The 25,645-nt window shown below is 40.5% G+C and overlaps 4 protein-coding genes across 4 annotated transcripts in view; 2 read left to right on the forward strand and 2 right to left on the reverse strand.

Moving 5' to 3' along the window:
• The window catches only part of S (EGF receptor activation regulator Star), a 29,335-nt gene extending 27,606 nt beyond the window's left edge, over positions 1-1,729 (reverse strand). The window contains exon 1 of the mRNA XM_017142267.3: positions 820-1,729. The gene's annotated coding sequence lies outside the window, so the exon portion shown is untranslated. The remainder of the gene's footprint in view (positions 1-819) is intronic.
• Positions 1,730-2,167: 438 nt separating this feature from the next.
• ast (protein asteroid) lies at positions 2,168-4,988 on the forward strand. The gene is made up of 3 exons (XM_017142321.3): positions 2,168-2,806; positions 2,862-3,290; positions 3,347-4,988. Exons 1-3 carry the CDS (start codon positions 2,273-2,275, stop codon positions 4,901-4,903), a joined length of 2,520 nt encoding a protein of 839 aa, XP_016997810.2. The 5' UTR covers positions 2,168-2,272; the 3' UTR covers positions 4,904-4,988.
• A 120-nt stretch (positions 4,989-5,108) lies between these two features.
• On the forward strand, positions 5,109-8,473 carry Atg4a (Autophagy-related 4a). The gene is made up of 5 exons (XM_017142258.3): positions 5,109-5,625; positions 6,141-6,483; positions 6,546-6,625; positions 6,687-7,232; positions 8,022-8,473. The coding sequence occupies exons 1-5, from the start codon at positions 5,442-5,444 to the stop codon at positions 8,102-8,104; spliced, it is 1,236 nt and encodes a 411-aa protein (XP_016997747.2). The 5' UTR covers positions 5,109-5,441; the 3' UTR covers positions 8,105-8,473.
• Positions 8,474-9,238: 765 nt separating this feature from the next.
• On the reverse strand, positions 9,239-24,665 carry LOC108057817 (uncharacterized). Its single transcript, XM_017142257.3, has 8 exons — positions 24,662-24,665; positions 13,700-14,064; positions 11,566-11,665; positions 11,390-11,507; positions 11,174-11,330; positions 10,846-10,954; positions 10,541-10,783; positions 9,239-10,114 (listed from the first exon to the last, which is right to left on the reverse strand). The coding sequence occupies exons 1-8, from the start codon at positions 24,663-24,665 to the stop codon at positions 9,300-9,302; spliced, it is 1,911 nt and encodes a 636-aa protein (XP_016997746.3). The 3' UTR covers positions 9,239-9,299.
• Between the last annotated feature and the right edge of the window lie 980 nt (positions 24,666-25,645).

Genomic DNA, 25,645 nt, shown 5'->3' on the forward strand with positions numbered 1-25,645 from the left:
TGTCGAAACTGCCTTTAGGTTCTTTTCGACCCCGGGTTACCAGTAAAAATCGTAAAAATCGCAGTCGCAACAGCTGTAGGAAAACTATAAACCACTTTGGGCAATGCGTTTTGGGATGGGGTGACCGGAGGAATCTATTTATTTTTTGGCAGGGCTACGCCTCTAACTCTGCCGCCTCCCAAAACTCCGGGATGAACTTTTGTGCTCGATTTTCCAGTTGCCAAAAAGCGCCGGAAATTGCTGGCAACTGTCGGCGGTCGCCGGATCGTCGGCATATATGTACCGTATTACCCCCCAATCTATATGGAAAATCAACCTGATTTCACAGCACTGCGCAGAAAATTACATAATCGGCGAACCAACGGGAGCATGGTCATAACGAAATTGTGCCAAATTGCAACTGCAGATGATAATAACGATGATTTATTTCTCCCCCAGTGAGATGTTCATATTTTTCCAGCAATTTTCTGGAATCAGCGGGTGGCTAATTTCTCTCAATTTTCGCTGTTTCTTTGTAGCCAGGGGAAAACATTTCAATTCTTTTTGGATTTTCTCGGCCCACCAACAGAGGTTTTCTCTAGTTTTTCGGGTTTCCCGAGGGTTTTTCACGACGACTACCTGCAAATACCTGACCCGAGACATCAAAAAGAGAGGCGTGGGAATCACCGAAAAATATGTGGAGTGAAGAAATGGGAAAAACGAGAAAATTGCAATTGCAGGACGTGTGAAAATGTGCGGAAGACAGGAAACGTGGGCAGGACCGCTCGCAGTTTTCCCGGAACGGCCTTCGCCAATGGGAAAGCGATTTCAGAGACTCACCTTTTGTCGGCAAAGAGGGAAGTATAGATTTTCCGTATCCAAAAAAGACGCTCCAAATCTCCAGAAGAATTCTGCACACACCCACTATGCTTTTACCGCTGATTGATCCGAAGACGGGGGAGAATTTTCGCACTTTTGCTTTGGGTTTTTCTTGTTGTTGCTTAACGATTTCTTTTTGGAACATTTATTTGCACACAATTATTTATTAAATGCCGCACACACACTGTTTGATCGATTGTGTGTGTGATGTTTACGTACGGGTGTGTGTGCGTAGAGCACGCCTCGCACACACTGACAAATATTCATTCACGATACGGTGATCACGATCTTCGCTCTCGCTCCCTCTCACTCATGTTGTTGTTGTGTTGAAAAATCCAAGAGAAAAATAATACTATGTGAAATGAATGCAAAAGACGCACAAGAGTTATTAACGTGTGTGGTGCTTGTCGCTGTTGCTACTGGATGTTTTCCGCTGCTCTTGTTTTTTTATATTTACTTAATTCCATATTCATATTTCGCCCATGGTTTTCGTTTTCTTTGCTTTTCTTTTCTACCTGTGTTTTAGTTAAACGAAGACACAAAAACAACACACACGAACGCACACACACACACACTCACGCAACGAAACGAGAGACGCAAAGGTAAAGTGGTAAAGTGTGTGCAAGAAAAAAGCGACAAGAAACGGAACGGAACCCGTATATATGCACGCGCTCGGCGATTGAATGGCGATTTTGATTTCCACTGCACTCTGTGTGTTTTTTCGGAGCCAAATTCCCAGTTTTCCTCCTTGATTGGTCGCAGTGTTGTTAATTGCTGCCGAATTTTCCTGGCTTTCGAGGCACTCGCGATGTTACGTTTTTTTGATGCGCGCACGAAGAAACGACAAGCGTCGGGTTTGGATATTGGGAGCGGTATGGCCGGTGATTGAATGGCAAAGAAATCCGAGGGTCTAAAAAATACCATTTACTTGAAAATACCAAAAATATTATAAGTGGTCACCCTGAAAAATCGATTTGCAATGGCGACTAGTAAAGTTTCCAGATCACTTACAAAACGCATAAGGGTGAAGATATGGGATTTTTCCAGTTTACATGGGGTTTGCTTGGGGACTAGTGATAGGCAAAAGTGGAGTCTTGTTAGAGTCTTTGGTATTTTTCGGTATAATTTGGTATTTTTGCCTATCGTCGACGACTCATCACTAAAAAATAGAGATGACACGATTATATATATTTCAATTTTTTGTAATTAATTTGTATTTTATACATTTTTGTAATTTATTTGGAATACAGCTCAAATAGAAATGATTTGTACAAAAGTGCTAACGACTTTTTCACTTAATTTTTTTCAGTGTACCTCCTAACCTTTTGGCAATTTCCAACACTTTTGGCAGCACGCGTTTGCCATTTCGATTGGAAAATAAACAAACTGCATCGGAGCAACAAGTGCCGGGAAAATGGGAGTTCGCGGCCTAACCAGTTACATAGCACAGCGTGCGGAGATCTACCTGAAGCCCTATGAACTCCACTCCACGGCCCTGGTCATCGATGGCGACAATCTGTCCTGCAATCTCTACAAGGACGTGACCGGGAGCTACTCCGCTTTTGGCGGAGATTACGACGACTTTTACCGGGCTGTGGTGCAGTTTTTCCAGGTCCTGGCCGAGTGCAACATACGACCGTATGTCCTCATGGATGGGGGCTACGAGGAGCGCAAGCTGCGGACCGTGAGCACCCGTTTGAGGGGCAAGATATCTGTGATCAAGAAGATCAATCCGAATGCCTCCATCACTCTGTTTCCCCTGCATCTGAAAGAGGTCTTTGTGGATGCCGTTCGGGATTGTGGAGTCCCAGTGATGCGGTGCGTCTTCGAGGCGGACGATGAGCTGGCTGCTTTGGCCAGGAAACTCAATTGTCCAGTGCTCTCCTACGACTCGGATTTCTACATTCACAATGTCAAGTATATTCCGCTGATTACGCTGACTGTAAAGGTATGAGATATATCATTAATATCTTAAAAATATATTAATCAATTGTATCCTCCAGGTGCTCACCAAACAGGTGAAGGACAAACAGAAGGACTCACGCGATCTGCGGCGCAACGAAGCCAAGAATGTGGAAAAGCGCACCAAGGCGAACAAGATTGTAACTGGCATACAAAACTCCGAGCAGAGAGCATCCCCAAAAGGCAGTACCAAGACCTACAAGTACCTGGACTGCTGCATCTATCGGGTGTCCCATCTCTGCGGACGCAGCACTTTGAGTCCCGAGAAGCTCCCACTTTTTGCCGCCCTCCTGGGCAACGATTACATTGCCCGCGGCGCCTTCAAGAACTTCTTTGCCGCCGGAATGGGCAAAGCTGGACGGAGTCGCAAGCTGAAGATTCAGCAGAAACGAATACAGGTCATCCTCACCTGGCTGAAGGAAGAAACGGCCGAGTCTGCGCTGGCCAAAGTGCTGTCCAGGCTGAAAAAGGTTAGTGGATTAAGATATCCCTGATTTCTTTATAGTAATCAATAATATTATTGCAGAACCAGCGGGATTCTCTAGTTTCCCAGGTCAATTCCGCCATTTCTGGCTACTCCAATGAGTTGTGCCATGCCTATGATTTCTTTGAAGAGCAGTACATTAATGCTTTTCCTTATATAGAACCCGCCAGTGAAGAGGAATTAAGTGATGATGAAGAGTTGGATGAAAATAGATCAGAAGGTGAAGAAGTCGAGGGTCAGGAGGAGGCTGAAAATCAAGAGGAGGAGGAACAGGAAGAGGATCCGGAAGCCGAGTCAGCTGAAGAAGAGGAAATAGATGAAGTAGAAGTTGAGGACAAAACCCTGCTCTTTCCACAATGGTTTCTGGACAAACTATACCCCGCTCACCTCTCCCGCTACTTTGTGGACCTCATGCACCTGCGCAAATACATCAACAACCCACAGATCGAGCACTTTCCCTTCCACGACTCCAATGAACTGGCCCTGCCCATCCTAAACTACGTGTTCTCTTTACTGCATCACGTGGATGGTGCGAAAACGGAGCCACAATTTGATGAGGAAGGTTCTCCAATTCCTATAGAGTATACCTACCTCACCAGAGTTCTTCGAGTGACCAATGTGAAGTATATTAAGATGCCCATCGAGAAGGAACCTGCTTATGCGTTTGATCCATCTTCTCCGGATGCCAGACATCTGAGGGCTGTTTTTGAAGCCAATGTTCCGCATGCGGATACGGAAAAGTTGTTCAGCAAGCTGGATGAACTGCCGGAGGATTTGCGGCTGTACTTCCTGGCCATTATCTACTGGTTACATCGCTCGGAACACTGTGATCTGTTGCATCTTCACTCGCTCATACTCAGTTTGCTTGTGCTGCGAACCATAGATATGAAAATACCGGCTGAAAGGGAGGTAAAAGCCTTCCGCAAGAGATTTGGGAAGACACTGAAGGCAGAAAGAGCAGTGAGGGATAAAGAATCAGCCGAGGGAGTTAAGCGCGGCATTAAACCAGCTCTTCTAGAGCTTTCAATACCAGATAGAATGGAACATGTACCGAAATCCGATTGCTATTTGACCCAAGAACGTCTGCTGCCGCATTTTCACATGCAGGAGATCTTCAAGAAGAAGTTTGATTTGTATTCATCAACGGTTATCCACGCATTTGCTGAATTTCAGGCTGTGGTCTATCAGCTAAATGGACTCAACTCACTTCTGGACTTTCCGCTCTTAAGTCCTAGAATGAATCAACTTTATTGCGGTGCTTTTATCTACAATATGTACGATCTTCTGAGAAATCGCGCGGATATCCGCTACCATGTAGAGAACTTCCTTCTGCCCGACTCCAAGATTATGTTTGATTTCTATTGCTATTTGTACGACTGGTGTGCGGAGTTTATTCCGCATTGGAAGCGATTGCAGGTGGACCAGACGGCGGTAAAGGCACAGCAAAAGAAGCGATTGAAGAAGCAACGTCAGGCGACCAGGAAAGCGGAGGCAAAGGAGTCCAATGCGGATCCCAATGCGGAAATGGTCAAGGAGGCTGATCCCGAAGATGACTTCTTCGATTTGAATAACAAATTCTGCGCGCTCAAAGTAGCGTAGCACATTAAAACCTTTTTAGTGCAATTTTTAAGTTTTTAAGCATTGTTCTTGAATTTTATTTTTATAAATGGAAAAAATGGAAAAAACCCGAAAAACAGCTTTTGAATCTAATTAACAGAAATTATTCAAAAATTACTGTTATTTTCAATGTTAGTCCCATGTTAAGTGCGGCTTTAGTATTTTAGTACCGTGAAATACCAAAGCACCTGCGGTCATACTAAAACAGCTACGTCACTGCTGTTATCGTTGTAATCAACACAAAAAAAAAAGAAAAACGAAAATAAACCAAACTAAACGCGCCGCAGACTGATCAAAAGTTAGTTATCGCCTAGTTTGTAATCAGCGCCCGTCACTGCCAGCAACAAATGAGACCCCTGTGACCTCGGGCCAAAAGCAGGAGCATTGCTGCCAGCGAAAACAAAGGCCAAAACAAAGGCACCAGCCGAAAAGCGGAACGTCATTGGCAGCCAATTAGCCAGCAGAACGTAGGAAGCGTAGGAGGAGTCCACCCCGTCCTCCTCCTCCCACCGGGCAGTAGATGCTGGTTGGGCTCAGCGATCAGCTTTCGCGGATCATGGAGAGCGTCTTCGAGGCGTACTTGGGACCGGACAGCGCCCTGGCCAGCGCAGTGGGTCAGGCGGTGGGCAGCGGAGAGCCGGAGGACATCCCGCGCAGAAACACCAATGTCTGGGTCTTGGGAAGGAAGTACAATGCCATACAGGGTGAGATAGAAGCATCCAAGTGGGTTTTACTTGGATACGGATGTATGTAACATATTGGGGATTGGATGAGTCATAGGGGGATTTTCATGCCTTATAGATAGTATCAGCAGGGGAAACACCTATATCTGGGTAGTAAGCTAAAATAAGACCATTTAGGAATGTATTATATGGAAATAATATGTTAGATATTAGAGTTACGAAGATTTATAATGTGTTACATTGAATTAAAGTTAAAATAGGTCCATTTAGATCGAACATATTAGAGTTACGAAGATTATAATGTGTTTACAAATGCTTTATTCCATGTGATACAATGGGAAACACCGATATCTGGGAAGTACGCTAAGATAAGACCATTTAGGAATTACAAATGTTTTATTCAATGTGATACATTTTACAAAATTCATATTAGTTCCGGAAAATAGATTTTTGCGTTTTGAGGATCTATTAAAAAAATATTAAAAACATTTTTAGCATAACTTTTCAAGATGATAATCTTTATTTTTATTTTCCAGAACTTGAGCGCATCCGACAGGACATTCAGTCCCGGCTGTGGTGCACCTATCGCCACGGCTTTTCGCCCTTGGGAGAGGTCCAGCTCACCTCGGACAAAGGCTGGGGCTGCATGCTCCGTTGTGGTCAGATGGTCCTCGCCCAGGCTCTGATCGACCTGCATTTGGGTCGCGACTGGTTCTGGACGTCAGATTGCCGTGATGCCACCTACCTCAAGATCGTTAACCGTTTCAAAGACGTGACGAATAGTTACTACTCCATACACAAGATCGCCCTGATGGGGGAAACTCAAAACAAGGCAGTGGGCGAGTGGCTGGGACCGAATACAGTAGCCCAGATTCTCAAGTAGGTCGAAATCTTTGCGATTTATGTAAGAGAAATGTGTGATAACTCTTTGGTAATTGCAGAAAACTAGTGCGCTTGGACGACTGGAGCTCACTGGCGGTTCATGTGGCCATGGATAGCACAGTGGTTCTGGATGACGTATGTAAGTGTGATAGATTAAACTGATTTCTAAGGAATTTCCCACTTATAATATTATCTTATAGACTCCTCGTGCCTCGAGGGAGGCTCTTGGAAGCCACTGCTTCTTATTATACCCCTGCGCCTGGGCATCACAGACATTAACCCGCTCTATGTGCCAGCCTTAAAGCGATGCCTTGAACTGGACAGCAGTTGTGGCATGATCGGCGGTCGGCCCAATCAGGCTCTGTACTTCCTGGGCTATGTGGACGACGAGGTCCTCTACCTGGATCCGCACACCACGCAACGAACGGGCGTGGTGGGCGAGAAAACGGTGGCGGGGGAGCAGGACTACGACGAAACGTACCATCAGAAGCATGCCGCTCGCCTGAGCTTCTCCGCCATGGATCCCTCGCTGGCGGTTTGTTTTCTTTGCAAGACCAGTGACAGTTTTGAATCCCTGCTAACGCAGTTCAGGGAGGAGGTCCTCGGCCTCTGCTCGCCGGCTCTCTTCGAGATTAGTCAAACGCGCGCCGTCGATTGGGACACAACGGAGGACATCGACTGGCCCACCATGCCGGATATCGATTGGCCCGCGGGCACCTCGGATTCGGACTCTTTTGCCATAGTTGGTAAGAAGGGGGAATGATATTTAATGTTATGGGCAAAGTAATTGCTTTTAGATAATCTAATCTTAACTTATTTATTATACAGGGGTGGTCAAAAGTATTTTCACAGATTTGAATGTTAACTGTACTCATATTTTGAACTTATAATATAAACTCTTGGCACCTATAAAAAGAGCATTTCAATTCCGTTTAAATGACACAAAAATGTTCTTAAACCATTAAGCACCCTTTGAGAAGTTACAACATTTTTTAAAAGTCAAATTTTAAACCTTTTTTCTGGTCCTTAAAACAAAAATGTTTTGATGCAAAGTTTTTCCCCAAGCAAAATTAATAATACCTGCAAAAAAAAAAATTTCAAAATATGTGTTCTTGTATTTTTTATGATTTTTTGAAAATAACTAAAAAAGTCAATTTTTAGCCGCTTTTTCCTTCTTTTCATACAAAATTTTACTGAGATCTTTCCATTCAAAAAATCATAAAAAATACAAGTTCAAAATATGAGTCTGTTAACATTCAAATCTGTGAAAATAATTATGCCGACCATTGTAAAAATATTTTTTGTTTCCTTACTTGCATTGCTAATATCTGTGAAACTAAACTTACCGGTTTAATTCATATAAATCGTTAGAAACAACGTTTCCTAAATGCAATTTAAATAATTTATATAGGTTAACGCCTTTTTAAAGACCCCAAACTATTTAATGCTTTGCATTCCTCAGTCGGATTCCATAGATTTATAAATTCCACTCGCATTCCACTCAAACCGCCTTATCAATTCACTCCATTTTACAGAAGAGAGCGGTAAAGACAGCGACGCCGGCTGCAGCGGCGCCAGTGGCAGCGGCAAAAAACCCAGTGAGAGCGCCGTCATTTGAGAGGTCGCCGGTGGAGCGCCTGCGCCGCACTAGAACAGATGAAGCCCAACCAGGCGAAAGTGGAGCAGCCGATGGGCAGGCGGATGATGAGAAGGATGGAAAGCAGAGACGAGCCCCCTGCGGATGCTGCAAATGCAATAAACTAAGGCTAAAGTGCATAATTAGACGAGTGGTTGAGATTTAGATTTTAGAATGTTTACGATTTGTACGAATGCGATTCTTAGCGATTCATAATGCTGCTTTATTGTACGCGATTGACTCCACGGGAGACAATTTGGCAAATAACACACACAGAGAGTGACACTTACAGACAGACAGACACACACTCGCTTTTTGATGATCAATTAAACATTTTTATGCAACGTTGTACATTGAAGACTCGATGAGATCGATCGCCGCCTTAGCCAAGAGTGTATTTATATGTTTGTATTTATAATATTCATATTCGTTTCGTATATTCGTCTGTATATGCTCAAAAATGGACCAACAACTAAATACATAATACTTGGACTATATGTATATATCTCTATATATATGTATATATATCAACTTTGCTATCCGCCTCTGGACTCGAACGTTTGGACAAACTCAAGCTACACGAAATAAGGAACTTTCTCGAATGAGTAACCAAGGAAAGAATGTAGGAATCTACATACGTTAACAACAAACTCGCGCCTATGCAGCTGGCAAATTGACACTAATTGGGCTTATCCTCTGGTCTTAATCCCCCAGAAAGGCAAACTCGGATTTTCCAAAGTATCTATTTGCATTTGCAGATAATTCTCCTTTTTTCTATTCTTGTTCAAGCGAAAGGTTAATATTTAATTTATCTAATTGGGACTTTCTAAGCCTCTTCGATTTATTTATGCTTTCTAAGAATTATTAACTTCTTTCTCTCCTTTATTTTCAGAATATTAACTCTAATATTTTGCTAATCTCAATTTGCTGCTTCAAGTTCGGTACCATAACAACTAGTTATTGAATCTTGATAAAAAGCTGATAAAAATGAAGAAGCCTCTAGTATAAAAGATTTTTAAGCTTGAAGTTCTTTGAACCTCTGCTCTTCCTTTCCAAGGAAAGGGTAAGAAAACAACCCTTGACAAAATGCCAGAGAAACCCAAGTTTGCCTTTCTCTTTGGGGAACCTCAAGAACCAGTTGAGTAATATAAACATTCAACAACTATTCGCGGGTGTCTTAAAGTATGCAGCACGACCTCTCGATCCGCTTCTCCGCCTTGGGCTCACTATGCAGTGCCATCTCCACATGCTTCCTGGCCAGCCAAGATTGCTTCTGCAACCGATTGACCACGATCCTGTAGGCGCCAATGATGTCGGAACGCGGTCCACTCTGCCTGGCATTGATCAGCATCTCGGAGGACAGTCCCAGTTCGGCCAGCAGCTGCCGCGCCTCGAACTCCAGGGCTCCCAGCTGGCTGAGATCCTCGGTGTTCGTGGGCAGCATAATGCAGCTGCCCGTCTCCGCATCGTAGTTCTTGAACAGGGGACAATCCTCGGCCACCTCCACGTTCCACGGATTGATCTTGGCCGAACCGCATTGCCCACCGTTGGCCAGCTGCTTCTCCGGCTCCGTTTCCATCGGGGTGACCTTCTTCTTGAGGCTGCCGCAGAACATGTATCTTCTGGTCGGTCGCTTGGCCTGTTCGGTGGATGGCGGTTCCTTCAGCTGACCCGATCCTTGGAGCAATAGTTCGTGACCAATCTCGATGGGTTGCAGGAAATTCTGCACAAACATCTCGTCCTGCTGCCGGGTATTCATACTAATGGCCGGCTTCTTGACCACCTCCGCATATCGATCCCTTAGAGAGGCCGATTTCCTTAGCCTATGCGATTTGCTGCGCACCCAGAAGATCGATCGCTTAACTGGCTTGCTGTGCTGGTTGATCTCCCACTGCATCAGATCCGCACTCAGTTTCGGACAGGTCACAAACTGGCTGTTCAGCATGTCGTCTATTGTGGGCCGATGGGCGGGTATGTGGATCAGGATGCGTTCTGGAAATAAATTGGAAGGTAAGTTATATGAAATCAAGAATTTTAAATACTATTTATTATTTATTATTTATTATTATTTATAACTTTAATATTATTTGGGTTTTATAATCTCTTATCTTATCTCTTGATCTTAAATACAAATTTTAATTTTTATGGTTAGTTATTTAAATAAAGTAAAGGTTCTCTAAACACAAAAAAAAACGGGATCAAATCGACATGCGCATTATAAATTTCTCGCATCTCGTTTTTACCATGCAATTCTCTGATTCTGATTTCAAAAAAGAGAGTAAGAACTAATATGACGAATGACTCAGTTCGAAATTGAGTATGATAGCGCTTAAATATCTCACATAAAATAAATATAAATATTTTAAAATTTATGTTTTTCTATATTTTCATAAATTTTATAAACTACTATAAACTTACGTATAAGTCTTATGCAGGGCAAACTGAGCTGACCGGGCAGCAGATAGTCGCCCTTGAGAATGGCCGACTTCAGGCCGGGAATTGTGGGTGCCCGGAAGGGCATGTTCCCGACCACCATGAAGTAGAGCAGGATGCCGAGGGCCCACACATCCACGGGGGCTCCGATGTAGTGGTCATCGGAAAAGAGCTCGGGCGCCGCATACGGCGGGGAGCCGCAAAACGTGTCGAGCTTTTGATTGGCACCTGTCAAAGAGCATGAAATTGATTAGTTTGCTGACGGAGTGAACGGCTTGTTAACCGCGTACCATTTATAAGTTTTGTGCTGAAACCAAAATCGGCCAGCTTCAGGCGATCCTCCGAGAGGAGCAGGACATTTTCCGCCTTAATATCTCGATGCACGTAGCCCAAACTGTGCTGTAAGCGGAATTCAGTTCAATTAATTTCACAGAATTGAAATGAAACCGAGGAAGATTGAACAATAAATATTAATAAAAGCATCCATAAATCTGTCTGTTAAATCGCTGCTTAAAATTAATTATTCCCAAATGATAAATATTGATTTTTGGTTGAGATACAATTGAATTATATCGACCAGACTTAATTTATATATGTAATTTAAATGTGGCAGCTTACCATATGTTTGACAGCCAGCAAGAGCTGTTTCAATAAAGGAGCCGCATGAATCTCCCTCAGAGGACCGCCTTGGGTTATATGGTTGTAGAGCTCACCACCACGAATCCATTCGGTGACCAGATAGACCCGTCCCAAAGTCTCCACCACCTCGAAAAGCCTAAAAGAAATGTTTAAATGTTTAATATAAAGATTTGTTGCCTTTTCTTATATATATACCTTAGTATATTTGGATGATGAACACACTCGAGCGTGGCTATTTCACTGGACAGCATTCGCAGGGCCTTGGCATCGAGACCAGCCCGATCCAGGTCCACCACCTTAATGGCCACTTTGTCTGTAAATTAGCTGATTAATTTTAAATCAGGATAATGTATTTAAGGCTCTTTTTTTACCACGCGTCAGTTGGTGGACAGCGAGTTTGACTTTGGAGAAGTTGCCGCGTCCGATGTCGCCACAAAATCTGTAGAGGCCAATGCGACGGCCGATGGTTACCTAAATAAATTTTTCAAAATATTTTAAATACATATTTAGACTCAAAACTTAAAAATGTTGTAATTAATCCTCGAAAACTTATGAAACTTTATTTTCCTTATCATAAAGAATTTACCTGTAATAAAACTCAAACTTCTAGTTGTGCTTTCATCAAACTAATGTCAAAACTTAAAGCATTTCCGGAACATTTTCCCCAGGGACAAGGCTCCGGCTAAGGTTAAGTAATCCTACCCAGCGATTATTTGATACTCCACAATGTACACATTGACTGCTCCCATTCCGGCTGGAAGCTCGGTGCCTGTAATTTATGCACTCGCGCCCCCGAAAGCTTCCGTTCAAGAATTCTTGGGTTTGCAATTGGCCAAGGTCAAGTGCGGTACAATTTTTTTTTGTTAATGTAATTTGAACTGTGCCCTGTGCACTTGACGTGGCCGCTTTTTGCTTGTTGCTTGCCATTCCTTTCACCGCTCGGCTTTCTATGTGTTTTTTAGTTCTTTAATCCACCTTTTGAGCCATCGCAAGAGGGGCGGGCGTTAATTAAGGAATGAGCGAGTGAGCGAACGCAACGCGGCGTATACGTAATGCGGATAGCTGGCGTTCGGTCACACGCGCATTCTGCAACGCAAGTCACAAGCAGGCGGTGAATGAGCTCACACAAAGACAACAAACACCCTAAATGCACGGGAAAAAATCTAAAAAACATTAACAAATTTAATAGAGTCTGAAAATATTTTTTCACTATCTTTTTTTTTTAATTTTCAGTCGGTGGAAAAATACATTTAATTTTTAAGGACTTTCATTTGATTTCTTCCGCTTTAAGGTTAATTATTATTATATTAATATTTTCATATAACAGACCTTTCTAGCAATATTCGTTCCTTTATTCCTATTTCTAAAAGTTTTAATATTTTTTTTACTTTTATTTTAATAAACTTTATTTTTTTCCAGTGTATAACCTGACAACGCCATTGCTGCACAAGCAAATTAGCCTTGAACCCATACATAATTGCACCGGGTTTGTGTATTAGCTAACACACAAATACGCACACGCCCACAAATACGAGGGGGGTGGTGTCACACCTACACGGAACATGGCCCAAAAACAACAAGCGACAATAACCTGGCTAACACTGTGACGTCAGAGCGCTAGAGGTAAACCCTTTCTGGTTGCATTCAAGACCTACTCGCATATATGAGACACAATTCATCATGCACAAGGACACACGCAAATCTGGCACAATAAGTTCATGACACAATGCGGAGATAAATTTTGCCATAACAATTTGAAGGCTGCAATTGTCGGTTGCGACATCACAAAAAGGATGCCGAAGGAAATTTGTTTTACGATACGGATGCTTGAAAAAACTTATCTTAGCGCCGATTTTATGATGTTTGGTTATGGCAAATAACTAAGCACTTGTATTTCAGTTATTGACACTTTCTTATGGTTTCGCATTAGTTTCATTGGGTTGTAAAATAAGAGAGGTTTTTAAGATGTTTATCTTAATAGGGAAATCATTTGAAGTCATTTTAAGGGCTTAGTTATATAGGATTTATTCAAATATTTAGGAATAATATTTTTATAGAAATTAACTTAAAGAAAGTATTAAAAAATTTAAACACAAAAAAAATATTACGAAAATTACAATCTATTCCAAACTAACACCATTTGTATTTTAATATAAATAATGCTGTATTATTATAAAAACTTGAAGTAAATTTGAAAATACTTTTAAAATATTATTAATACGCATTGTTGCCTTTGCTGCCTTTAAATAAATTTAAATTATATTTAAACTTTTTTTGCATCTGTAAATCACATTCCATTTGTCGAGTTCCTTAAAATTTATTAAAAAACTTGGTCTGCCACGGAGTGGTTCGACTAATGGCGGAGGTAATTGACATTAACCGCGCCATGGCCGCGACTCGGAGAAGAACCCCAGAATTTACAGGTGGGCAAAAGTTGTGAGGGAAACTCGGGAAAGAACGACCCCCCTTGATTTCGCCGCCACAGGCATTTCAATTTGCACTCACCTCGTGGCCGCAGCGTGGATCGCATTGCAGCGCTTTGGTTAGCCGCTGGTAGGGCGGGGTCGGAGGGGGCGGCTGACAAATTGTCAGGGGCGTCGTCGCCGAGGGGGGCAGCGGCGTCAGCGGCGGCGGCGCCGACGTCACTTTCACAGTGGCTGAGCTGCGCAGCGCGTTGGTATCCACGGCTGCCGTTTTGCTGCTTTCACTTCCTGGAAATTGGGTTCCTGATTGGGTTCGGGTTGGCAACTTGTTGGTCCTCCAAGTCCTTTTCCTTTCTTGGTCCTTTCTGGTGCAGTCGCCTCGTACTCGTGCTCGTGCTTCGACTCCTTCGTTCCCCCAACTTGTGTGTGTAATTACAGAACGCAAGTCTTAGGGCAGTCTTACATTATTAAATGCTTTGTCTGCAAACACTGTTCTGAAAGTTGGTAAGTGAAGGAGAAGAGTTAAGCCAAGTTGATTTCTGCTGTTCGGTAAGCGTCTTATTCTATTTGATTGCAAGGCAAGTCAATTGAAATGAAGTAAGCTGATTGTTTTTTGGTGTAAACGAAAGTTATAGTTGGGTTTGCTTTGTTTTTGTTATAGGGAAATCGATGAAATATTTAATTATTTAGTTTTTTCCCCGACGATATGGTAAGTTTTTGGTTTTTATTACCATATACGGTCAAAAACAGAAGAGTTACAATTTAAAAACTATTTAAAAACTACTATTGGGCGCCTAAAAGTAGGCAATGTAATTTAGAAAATAAATAAAGTGTAATTTTAGGCACTTGTTCTTAGAAATTTCCAAAAAATAAGTGACCCATGAATGATTTAATGCTTTCCAAAGAAATTATAATTATGTTACTCTGGTAATTACCAACGTTTGCATGAAATATATTTGTCCTTAATGAGTTTCGTTCAAAGGAAACGCCTGCGGGCCATTAATTTCCCACATTTTACCCACCTCAGCTAAACGCCAGCTAACTACAGAAAGATTGCCTATGAACATAGATTTGGGTTCCCAAAAATAACCAACTTCAATGATGGATACTCTGTGAGCCATAAATTAGAATAATTAAATGCAACTTCAACACGTTTAACTCGCTTTCCTCTGGCGAAACCCTCGTAAAAAATGTTGCTGGGCAAATATAATTAACGGTAGATGGAGGGCCATGAAAATGGGAAAACTTTTGGCCGTAATGTAATCGATATAGGTTGAGGGTCCGAGTTCGACCCCGTTTCATCCAATTATGGTGGCTGTAACTCAACTAGTGGCATTGCAGGAGCGGGAACAGATTTCCAATAAGCGAATAAGCAATTCTTCAATAATTCAATTGGGAAAAGAGCGCGCATCCCTGTGCAGCAGGAGAAGCGAGGGCGAAAGTTAACTCGAAGTAATTACGTAAATGGATTTTCTTTCCTCTTTTTTTGTAATATTTTTTTTTATATTTTTTTGCGTTGCTCATCCCATCGTTGCTCAAATTTCCTGCACGTCGTCTCGAAAGGGCAAACACTGTGCAGGGATCCAGGGATCGGGGATCGGGGTAATGTTTATATAGCAATCGGCAGGGCCAATCCCAATCCCCAGCCCTTGTGGCACCAGCCCCTCAAGCGTGACAGGAAGTTGGCCAGGAAGGAAGCGAGCAAAGGCGCAACGGAGACTAAGCCCGAAAACGAAACTCGACCGGCAGGCGACAAGGCGTTACACGGAGATATGTCAGATATTCATGCCAATGGGCCCGCATACTATGTGTAACTATGTGGAGCGCCATCCTGTACATATATTTCAACTATAAACACTTGAAATTATTATAAAAGCCGCAGGGCCCAAGTTTCTTGGCAAGTCGGCGACAGGCAAACGCCATCTCTCTGATTGACTGACGCGGCCACCAGCAACTCGCCGCCGCCTCGAGTGGTTTTAACACGTTAAAGATGTGCGTAACGGCACAGGGGAGGGCAAAAAAATAGTAATAAATAGTAATAACTTTTAAAATGATTAATTTATAATATTTTTCTTAATAGTTCCTATAATCTGCTTTCTATTTAAATATGATTAAAATATGGTTTATAACATATCGCGTTTTAAAATAAGTCTTAGCTCTTAAATAAAAAACTAAACAAGTTTTAAATGTATTTTTAGGCAGTAATACTAAATAACTTAACAAAGTAAGACATACGAAAACCTTACTTCTTACACTTTAAAGGCAGAAATATTTTACTAATGCATGGAAAGCCAATTATTCATATGGATAAGGTACGGGTGAGTGATGTTCATGCAAGCCTGCCAAAATAAATACTGGAAAATGTTTAAGCTTAATGCACGCTATAGTGTTCAAATTTCTGTATCAACTTAAAAAAAAAAATTAAAAATGTATCTCTCCTATGAAATTAATTAATATGCAGTGATATGAATGATATATTGACTTAATTTGCATACAAAAATATCGTATTTGTACTTGAACAAATGTTAGCATAATCTTTATAGCCAAAATGTATTGTTTTTGTTGGTTTAAAATTTGAAAAAAAAATCTTTACAAGCCTTGAACTATTGTCATATCCATATTTATGGTGTCCTGTGGGCGTTCGTCTGTGTGGGTGGCACAATTAAATTCACATTTACATTCGCATGTACAAATCCAAGAGCAGAGTTTTCCTTTTCACTTTCATTTTCGTGCCAGCTGTCACAGCCGCAATTTCATTTCGACGCTCAAGTATGCAACGAAATTTTTACAGTTTCCCACTTATCAAACAGAAGCAGGCTCCGTTTTGAATGCGAGTGTGTGAGTGGGGGAGTTGCCCACCGGGAAAGTGAGAAGGTGGTTCTTTGTGTGCTGAAAATCCTGTTCCTTTTAGCAGAAAGTGTTGGAAATCCTGTTTCTTTCAGCAGGCGACGGTGTAGGGAAAATGTAAATTCCCTAGGAAAACCACATAGAAACCTCATTTCCCCCTTACTTTTTGTGTCACCCCCGTGTATTTTGAAACCAGAGACGGAAGAAATGTAAGGGGTGAATGAGGTTTTGTCCCTTCGGCTTGTATGGAGAAACCTCTTGAAAATATGTTATTTTCCAGAGGAATGTTCCCGCTGGGTGGGGTTACCTTGAATGGGCTCTCCACCCGTCACGCATACATTTGCATGCTAATGACATCCCTTCAGCCTCACACCCCCAACGAGTATCTGTGTGGAATTACAGTTTTAATTACAAAACTAAACGTGAATGCATTTGATATCAAAGCAAAACAGAAGCGACTCGGAGCTCAAAAACTTTGAGTAGTTGCAATTTGAGTGATGGGAATGGGAAAAAGAAGAAGAGGGAGAAACGTTGAGGAAATAAAGATAGTGTGGCGGTCTAAGTTTATTTTAGCTAGATGGAATTTTCAGCTGGCAACGAATGAAAGGAGTCGCATAACTGGGTCAAAAGTGTTTGCATAAAAGAAAACAAGCTCTTGGCAAAAGCGAAACGGGTAATGCACAAAAACTAAGATCGTATAGGATGTGGCAAACACATAAGTAGATACAGGATATATAAAGGATACGGCTAAAAGCATCCATTGCAAAATTCTGCAACACCATCACAAAATTTCTTAAACTTCTTAACAATTTAAATTGGATTTATATTTAGAGATACGAAATTCCAGGTAGATTTAGTTGGCATATCTTTGAATCATAAACATAAACAATTCCAATATCCAGGTAAACGGAAAAAGCAATCAAATGTATTTCGATCAAAGCGAAGAAAAATACAAGTTTCTTAGAACTCTTGAGAAATCCAATCGTAATAATTGGATGTGTATTTGTTTATGTGGCCAATTTTAAAAGAAAAATAAAAATATATTGATAAAGGAAAAGTTTATGTTATGGATATTCATCATGGGAATGGCGTTTTCAGTTCATGTTATCCAATGAAATAATAACTGAAGGTTATCACATATTAAACGACGTATAAAGTGAGTGCTGAGCTATTTTGTGTATTTAAATAATTTAAGTCAGTAATAATTCTCTGCCTCGTAAGCCTTTAATCCTCACACATTTACCTCAACAAATAGCCAGCATCCTCTTAATTCTTGAAGCTCATAAATTCTTGTAATATTCACAAGAGATACCAATTGACCCATTTAGACCCTTCTGCCCGTCCCATAAATCACACAGACAAACGGTTTAGAGTTTCGCAATTTAAGACATGGCTGCTCCAAGGCAATTTCCCTTGAAGTCCACTTGGCAGCCTCCCCCGTAGAATGTCGGCTTTTGCCTGAAAATAATTCACACATTTTTTGGGTCAAGTTCAATTGCAGGCATTAATTATAAGGACTTGGCACTCTCTTGTTCGGCACTCAAGTTCAAATGAATTGAAATTGCATGCCGTTGGATGAGATCAAAGTGAGTGTGACGACTTGTTTTGGCTGATGTCTTTATTGCTTACCAGAGGTGGCAGGGGAAAATGTATGGTACTATCTGTATTATCTATCAGGTTTTATTGGTTGCATTTTTTGATTTATGTCATGGTCGATAGCGTATCGCTAGGGATTTGAAATATCCTATAAAAATGACGGAAAGTATCTAAAATACGATGAATTTCTATTTTATTGCATACTTTTTGACACCTAAATAAATGATAATTAAATCTTTTCATTATATATAAAATGTTCGGGAGTTTTTAACGTTCATAAGATTTTTTTTATTATTTTTTAAAATTTATTGTTAAATTAATTTTTGTAAAAATGGAAAATCTGTTGACAGCTCTATTTTCCTACATGAATCATCTTAGTGCAGTTTAAATTCATAAACCGCACTAGTGCGTGGATGTCGTGTGATTAAAAATAAGAAACAGCGCATAATTCTGTTTGTTTATAGAGTGCATGCTGAGAGCTGGGGGGTGGCTTAAGTGGGTGGAAGATCGCTGGGGGCCAATGAATATAAATAGAAAATGCTCCAAAACGAGATGTGCAGATGTGCAGTGCACTGCAGAGGCTGTTCGGTGGGCAAAAGTGGCGCAAGGACACTTGTTGTTGCGGTCACCAGTGTACCATAAACACCCTCTCAAGAAATCGATGCAATCTGCCCCACGTAGGAATACTTCCCACACATTGTGGCGTATGTAAATGATATTATGAAATAGCAAATGCAATAAAAACGAATAATTAGAGCAAAAGAAGTCCAGCAAATGGAATTTATCACAATTTGCACGTGTAATTAATTAGTTTTTACGCCCCGCAAGGCAGAGCCAGAACCAGAGAATTCATTACGGATTCTTCGCCATTCGCCTTTTGCTTTTCCCATTTGCAATTTGAATTTCATAAAGCAGAAAGGAGCAAAAACTACAACGACCGAAATTCAGTTATGTCCTTCAACTTGAACGATGTCGTTATACCCTGCCCACTTTCGCACATTTTCCCCATTTCAGCTACTTACAAGTCCAACAACAAATAACGACGACAATGAGAACAAGAGTCGAAAGCACTAAAGTGAATGAATGAGTGCACAGGAAGAAAAATCTGAATTATTTAATATTTTACATATTAAATATAAAATATTATGGAAAACACTTGGGCCTCTATATAATATTATACAAATTACAAATATTATATAATATTATTTAAACTTAAAATTAACTTAAAAATTAATATTTCAGTCATTTAATTTCTCTCCCTTTATAAGTAAACTTTTTAAGAGTGTAATAAAAAAGTTGAATAAGCAAATAATAAGAATCAAAGCAGCCAAAAGAAGCGGACAAAGGGAATGCATATAGCTGAAGTTAAATATAAAGTTCCAACTTATTTTATTTTATTTTGTTTCGATTTCCTTGGTGAAAATTCAAAGACCAAGAGGAAAAGCAGATAAGTAAATAATAGAAACGCAGAAAAATATTTGATTGGACAACTTTGCCATGTAGCTATATTTTTTACGATATTTCCCTTCCGCAGTCCATGGGTAATGCCAAATTTAATTTGCCCATTTAAGTAGAACTTCAGTGCTTAATGATCATGAAATTTCCACCGGGAGGAAGCCATCCATCAGCAGGCGACCGCTACGGAGTGACCGTCATTATAGGTAATTCCCCGATGCCAGAACAGAACAAAACAGAAAAGAGCTAGCAATAATGCAAATACTGGACTCCAAAGAAGAAGGAGGATTGTGGGAAAACCAGGGGGGTTGTACTATATATGTACTACACACTTTTCGAACAGAAACAACCGATAAGACTGGAAATTTTCCTCCGCTTCTGCTCGCCATTGTGTTTTTATATGTTTTTCTTTTCGGACAGCTCTAAGCCAAGCCCAAGTCAACTCAAGTCAAGAATAAACGACGACGACAACAGCGAAAATTTTCCCAGCGCGCAAAAACAAAGCAGAGAAAAAAGAGTCGGAATAAGAAATGGAAATTTGCATACAAAAACCCAAAAGTCGCGCGGAAGTTGTACGCCAAATTTCGCATGGGCGCACCTGGACGCAGGGGGCGTGGCGCCGCCAGTAGACCGCCGTTTTGGCCAAAAGGAGAGCAAAAAAACCAAACTGATATAGAAAATCTGAAAACCCGTAAGGTGTAATGAGTGTGGAATGTCGTAAATTTTTAAATTGCTTTCCTTGGTTTTATTTTATATTCTCTTTTTTTTTTTGGTTGCTGTCTTCTGCTGCTTGTTGTATGTAATTTTTTGGGGTGAAGAAGGGGGAACTTGGAAACACCTTGTGGGAATTTCCGCTGAAAAGTTAAATTATGAGCCACGCACCGCTAAGCGCCATCAAGTGCCGTCCAACCCCAACCGAAATTTAAATTCTCGATTCGATTCCCCAGACAGTGAGCGAAATAAAGTGTTCTGTTAACTGAATGTCAAATCTATTGAGGCGATTAAAAGGCGCACACCCACACGGAAATTTCCAAATAAACATAAACACACACAGAGTCGCCGGGGAGCGCCAGCTTAAGCGCCATTGAAAGCAATCAAAAATTGTGCAAAACCCCACGGCGAATTAGAAGAGATATGGTTGGTTTATGAACTAGCATATACCCTGTATTCGGTAATAAGAAAAATATAAATAAAGAGGAAAGAACCTTTACTTAAAAACGTATAGTACCCAAATATTTATTAATTTAAAAAATATATTTTATGCCTAGAAGTTTATGGTTTACTTAGTGGCTAACATATATCCTGTATTCAAAAATAAAAAAAATATAAACTAGTCAAAAAGTATCATATTTTTTTTATTTAAGAAATATATTTTATGCCTGAAAGTTTCATTGATAATTCAATTTTTTCCATTTCAAGTACAAAATAAATACCTATATGATATTTTACTGAGTCTGTTTTTAAGTGTTCTTTATAAAGTTTGGAAAAGGTACCAGAGCCCTCTCACTTTTCACAGCTTAGTCCTCGCTTTTCTGGCGTTTCAGTGCTATTGATTGGGTCCATTGATCACTTTGTTGGCCCTCAAATAAATTCGCCATTTCACCCTGCGCTTTATAGACCCCCGGGAATCACATGTCGTCACAGCTTCAGTTTTGTTGCCATGGAATGCAAATTAATATTAATTAAACGCGCTCGCAACTCAGTCGTAACTGTTTCGACCGAACGGGGTATCTGGGCATTTGGGTAGCTGGGTAGCTGGATTATGTGCCTGATGTGGGTCCGATGTCTGGGTGCAAATGCGTGAAAATTCTGCTTAAATGTGGAAGATTAATGACCGGCCATGAGTAACCTTTCCTTGGCAGCCATATCCCCATGTCGGTATTCATTGTAATCCTCATAAAACGAAATTTATGCTTTGCCGTTTAATCAAACATTTCAAATTGCTGGCTGGTTTACACAAAATTAATCATGTGAAAATGTAAACAGGGCTGAGGGTTCAGCGAAAAATTATAACATTATATCTTGTTACTTTGTTTTGCCTACAGAAGCTTAATTTCATTGAATTATAATTCCACATAAATTACTCCACAGTAGCTTTTACTGTAATAATAGCCAATGCTTCAGAAATAAACTGAATTACCAATCGTTATTTTTATTGACAATTTCCAGCGCAATGAACGAGTAATCTCCCCTTTGGGACGAAAGCAAAAATGGGTTCATTCATGAAACGCATTTCCATATAATTTATTATTGTTAGATAAGCTGTACGTAAACGTTTCCTATCTCTGATATGCGTTTGCCAAAAATATGCCAGCAGAGTCAACAGAAAACATTTCAGGGAATTAACGGGCTTTTATACGCGAGTGTTAATGACAACAGATGAGCTAAATCTCGTACGAATGATTAGCGTTCATGCCTGATAAGTGTGGCAAATATTTTTAGAATTCTCCGGAAAAATATATGCCATATTATTTTTGCTTAGTTCTTATTATTGCGTATTTATTTAAACTTTAAAGTCCTGCAAAAATGAATTCAAAGGCATTGATTTATTTTAAACAAATTTTATAAAAATATTATTAAAAAATTGTAATTTCATATTTTCTATGGCAATAAATTACAAAATGAATAAACGTATCCCTTTTGAATAGTTTATTGTATTTATTTTAGACCATATTTTTCCTGCCCAATTCCTCTCTTTGACAGAACAAATATTTACTTGGATATATGGATTCTTTCACACCTTTACTATAAAGAGAAAAAAAATGCATACCCTAGGACAAATTATTATACAGTTTTTTAGGGCTTTATTAAATAACCTTTGCGTATGTCGTAGCCATACTTTGGATACATTCTTTTTAATCGTAAGGCTACGCTTTTTAAATGCCGTCGCTAAATATAGTTACTGTTTTACTGCTGATAAGCAATGGTATGAAAAAACTCGTTCCTAAAATAATTACATTACCCCCTTTTTCTGATGGCCTGGCTTTTGAAAAAATATTAAATATTAAATTGCAAGCGAGAGAAAAACAAACAATTGAAATTTCATAAACCGCAGTGGATTAAATTTAAAGACTTTTTCTCCAGCCCGCAAAACGTGACAGCGGAATTTGCAGAGGTTCAACGCAAAAAAAGGGAAACATTGAAAGGCAAATAATTTAGTTTTGTTAGCATGTCGCGGGGTTTTTGCAGCTGCAACGACAGCAGCCACTGCATGCAAGCATTTAATTCAATTTACACTTAATTTATTTAAACCTTATTGAAAATTATTTATTTAAATGACACAGCGCCTTGTGTGCGTTTATGGGGGACCCATGAAATATTTATAGCGCGGCAGGGGGCGGTGTCGCAGAGCATGGGCCATGTTTTATTTATTTATAACATTTAAGTACAATGGGCAGACGCACGCACTGGCAATGAGTGTTGGCATAGGCCTCCGCACTTCTCACTCCCCGACAATGTAAATATATTATTATAATACGTACTTAACGAGAAGAGCAGAAGACCAGAGAGTGTAGCGGAGAGCTCGTCTATTTGCACAACAATAAAGTCAATTTAGTCGACTTCATTAAGTGCAGTCAAACGCGCGACATCGGGAAGTCTACCTCTATTTCTGAGATCCCACATTCCTCTATGGGACCCCTGTATAAACCCCCTCTCTCCTCCACAAACAAATGTATGTAGGTATATAAACATTTGCCATTGCCGCCGTTTCGCACTCTTCATTGAAGGGGTCCTATGCGACATCCTGAGTAAGTTGTAAAACCTAATGTTTTTAAAGGTGCTTGTGTCTGGTCATGTGTGCACATTCGTTATCCTATCTATTGTACCAAAAATTCAATCAATCTCGCAAGTCCTTGTTTTCTTTTTTTGTCTCCTTATATTTGTCCTTCTATTTATAGATGCATGATTCTGTCAATTTGTCTACGTGTCGTTTAGCGTGTCCCGAATCAAGACCAACCTGTGACTGATTAAGTGACGGAGCGTAAGTGGCAGCTCAAACAGACCGAATAAATGATTAAACAAGGATTTACCAAATAAATAAAGCAGTATATTTTACCTACCCTTCTATCAGAATTACTTTACAGATAAATTTAAATTACAAAATAAATTATTTAAAATTTTTAAAATTGGACACAAAATCGCATATAGTTTTTACTATGCAATACTGGTAAAATCGATATTAAATAGAGATAGATGGCGCTTATAGTTACATGAGTGGGAGGAAGAATAAGAAACTCGAACAAATTCAGAAAATTGTATTAAATAAATACAATTTCCTAGAGTACTTTCCGCTTCGGCTGTCATTCCCTAGCTTTTCATCCTGTGCGATTTTCTTTATTTATTTTTTGCGAATTTATTTGTTGCGTGCGAATGAGAGAGCTCAATTCGCCTGATAAGACGATCCGAGCGACAGCGACAAGGGGTCTGTCGTTATGTTAACGCTCAGACGGCCCGTGTCCCATGCCCCATTCCCCGAGGTCATCTTCATCTCCTTGGGGCTCAACGTCGAACTCGAACTCGAACCCTTAACCCTTGTCAGCGGCGGGAAAATTCGAATGCAGCGAAAAGTTTATGTATAACGGGCGTTTAATGGCGAATTGCCGACGGCTGTGGAAGCTGCGAGAATGTTACGCATACGCCGCGTGGCCCGGCACAGCACACAATATGGAATAATCTTAAGCGAGTGTCAGAGAATACATAAGGAGGAAGTATACGGTTTTTTTTCGCAGTAATTCTCCCCCGTTGTAATGGCTTTACTTTCCATGTTAGCGAGGATGTGCGAGCATTGTCAACTGGTTTCGCCTTGGGACTGATTATTGCCGTTTGACACATTCGGCTGACTTGTCGTCGTCGTCGATTCGCGTGGCAGTGGCATCCCCATATCCACATTCTAAATGGCACATCGAGCATACGCCCCCTTGGCCCGACTTATTGAGCAAACACAGTGCCAGCCATGTGTCTATGTCATAGGCAAACAAACGGCTATGGCCGAGTGGGAAACGTGAAGTGAAAAGTGAAAATAAACAAACAAGTGGAAATACAAGTACATAAAAGTACGAAAAGCAAGTCAAAGACATCTACTGTCTGTCATTGACCAGCAGACAGGGTTTACTGAATTTGCAGCGCAAGATTGAGATGTTCTTACCCATGTCGTTTGCCTAACTTACATGTTCGATTGCCTTTTGTTGTTGCTGTAGAATAACAGGGGCATTATTCTATTGATCTGTTTAATTCAATTAATGAGTCGCTTTTCCTCAAGGAAAAACTGAGAGACTTCGGAATGGATAATTGTGTGAAGCGTAGACAATAAAACAAACACACGAAAGCAAACTTTCCCGGTTAGACAATTGATCCAGTGATTAGCGCACATGGCTAAGTGAGGGAAATAAATGTTGGTTAAATGATTATGTAATCAATTGCTATTTACATTAATGTGATGCGAATATTTGGGCTATTTATTATTAAAATGAAAATAAATAATCAAAGCTATTTAAGCAATCTTCTAATCTATTTCTAATAACGGAAAATAACTGTAGACATTATTAGATTTCTGATTTTTCTGGGAATAAATTTCTTTATTTACCTTGAAGTATCTTTGCCATATATGTATGAGCCTATTGAGCCGTCTCAATATCGAAATTGAATCGAAATTCCCCGAATTCAATGGCAATATCGTTGAATTTAATAACAAGCGTATAATGTTCTCAAAACGCTGATGGAGCGAAGACATCTTGAAGACTCGTTCGGCCACTTTTTCGCCACTTGAGTTTCGTAATAATTTTCTCATCTTTCGCTGTTTGCCCTAACCCCCTTTACCCCCTTTCTAACCCCTTTTTCCGCCGAGGGACAAGCTGTTGCTCGACCGGTGGTTATAGATTGCCTCACAGCACATTACATTTGATTATGAGTCTGTGTGCGCGTGTCGGCAACTACGCCTCACAAAATGCCACTGCCCTCTGCCTATAAAATACCCCTCCCCCCACCAATTTCCCTGCCCATTTCCCCGCTCATTTCCCCAAGCACTTTCCCCTTCCCTTTCCCCTGCACACCCACAAGTACTCACAGGAAGGAAGCTTCAAGACGCGATTAAATCAGCAAATAAAATAGCAAGCGGACGGTGAGTGTGGGA

Source organism: Drosophila takahashii, chromosome 2L (assembly GCF_030179915.1).
Source record: "Drosophila takahashii strain IR98-3 E-12201 chromosome 2L, DtakHiC1v2, whole genome shotgun sequence".
Classification (NCBI taxonomy): Eukaryota; Metazoa; Arthropoda; class Insecta; order Diptera; family Drosophilidae; genus Drosophila; species Drosophila takahashii.

Bases quoted from the DNA above. Each gene is read 5' to 3' on its own strand.
- ast (XM_017142321.3), top strand. From the start codon at position 2,273: ATGGGAGTTCGCGGCCTAACCAGTTACATAGCACAGCGTGCGGAGATC. The intron at 2,807-2,861 runs GTATGAGATATA...TGTATCCTCCAG, and splicing joins TGATTACGCTGACTGTAAAG to GTGCTCACCAAACAGGTGAA. The intron at 3,291-3,346 runs GTTAGTGGATTA...ATATTATTGCAG, and splicing joins TGCTGTCCAGGCTGAAAAAG to AACCAGCGGGATTCTCTAGT.
- Atg4a (XM_017142258.3), top strand. From the start codon at position 5,442: ATGCTGGTTGGGCTCAGCGATCAGCTTTCGCGGATCATGGAGAGCGTC. The intron at 6,484-6,545 runs GTAGGTCGAAAT...TGGTAATTGCAG, and splicing joins ACAGTAGCCCAGATTCTCAA to AAAACTAGTGCGCTTGGACG. The intron at 6,626-6,686 runs GTAAGTGTGATA...ATTATCTTATAG, and splicing joins AGTGGTTCTGGATGACGTAT to ACTCCTCGTGCCTCGAGGGA.
- LOC108057817 (XM_017142257.3), bottom strand. The intron at 11,331-11,389 runs GTATATATATAA...CATTTCTTTTAG, and splicing joins CATCATCCAAATATACTAAG to GCTTTTCGAGGTGGTGGAGA. The intron at 10,115-10,540 runs GTAAGTTTATAG...ATTTATTTCCAG, and splicing joins GCCCTGCATAAGACTTATAC to AACGCATCCTGATCCACATA.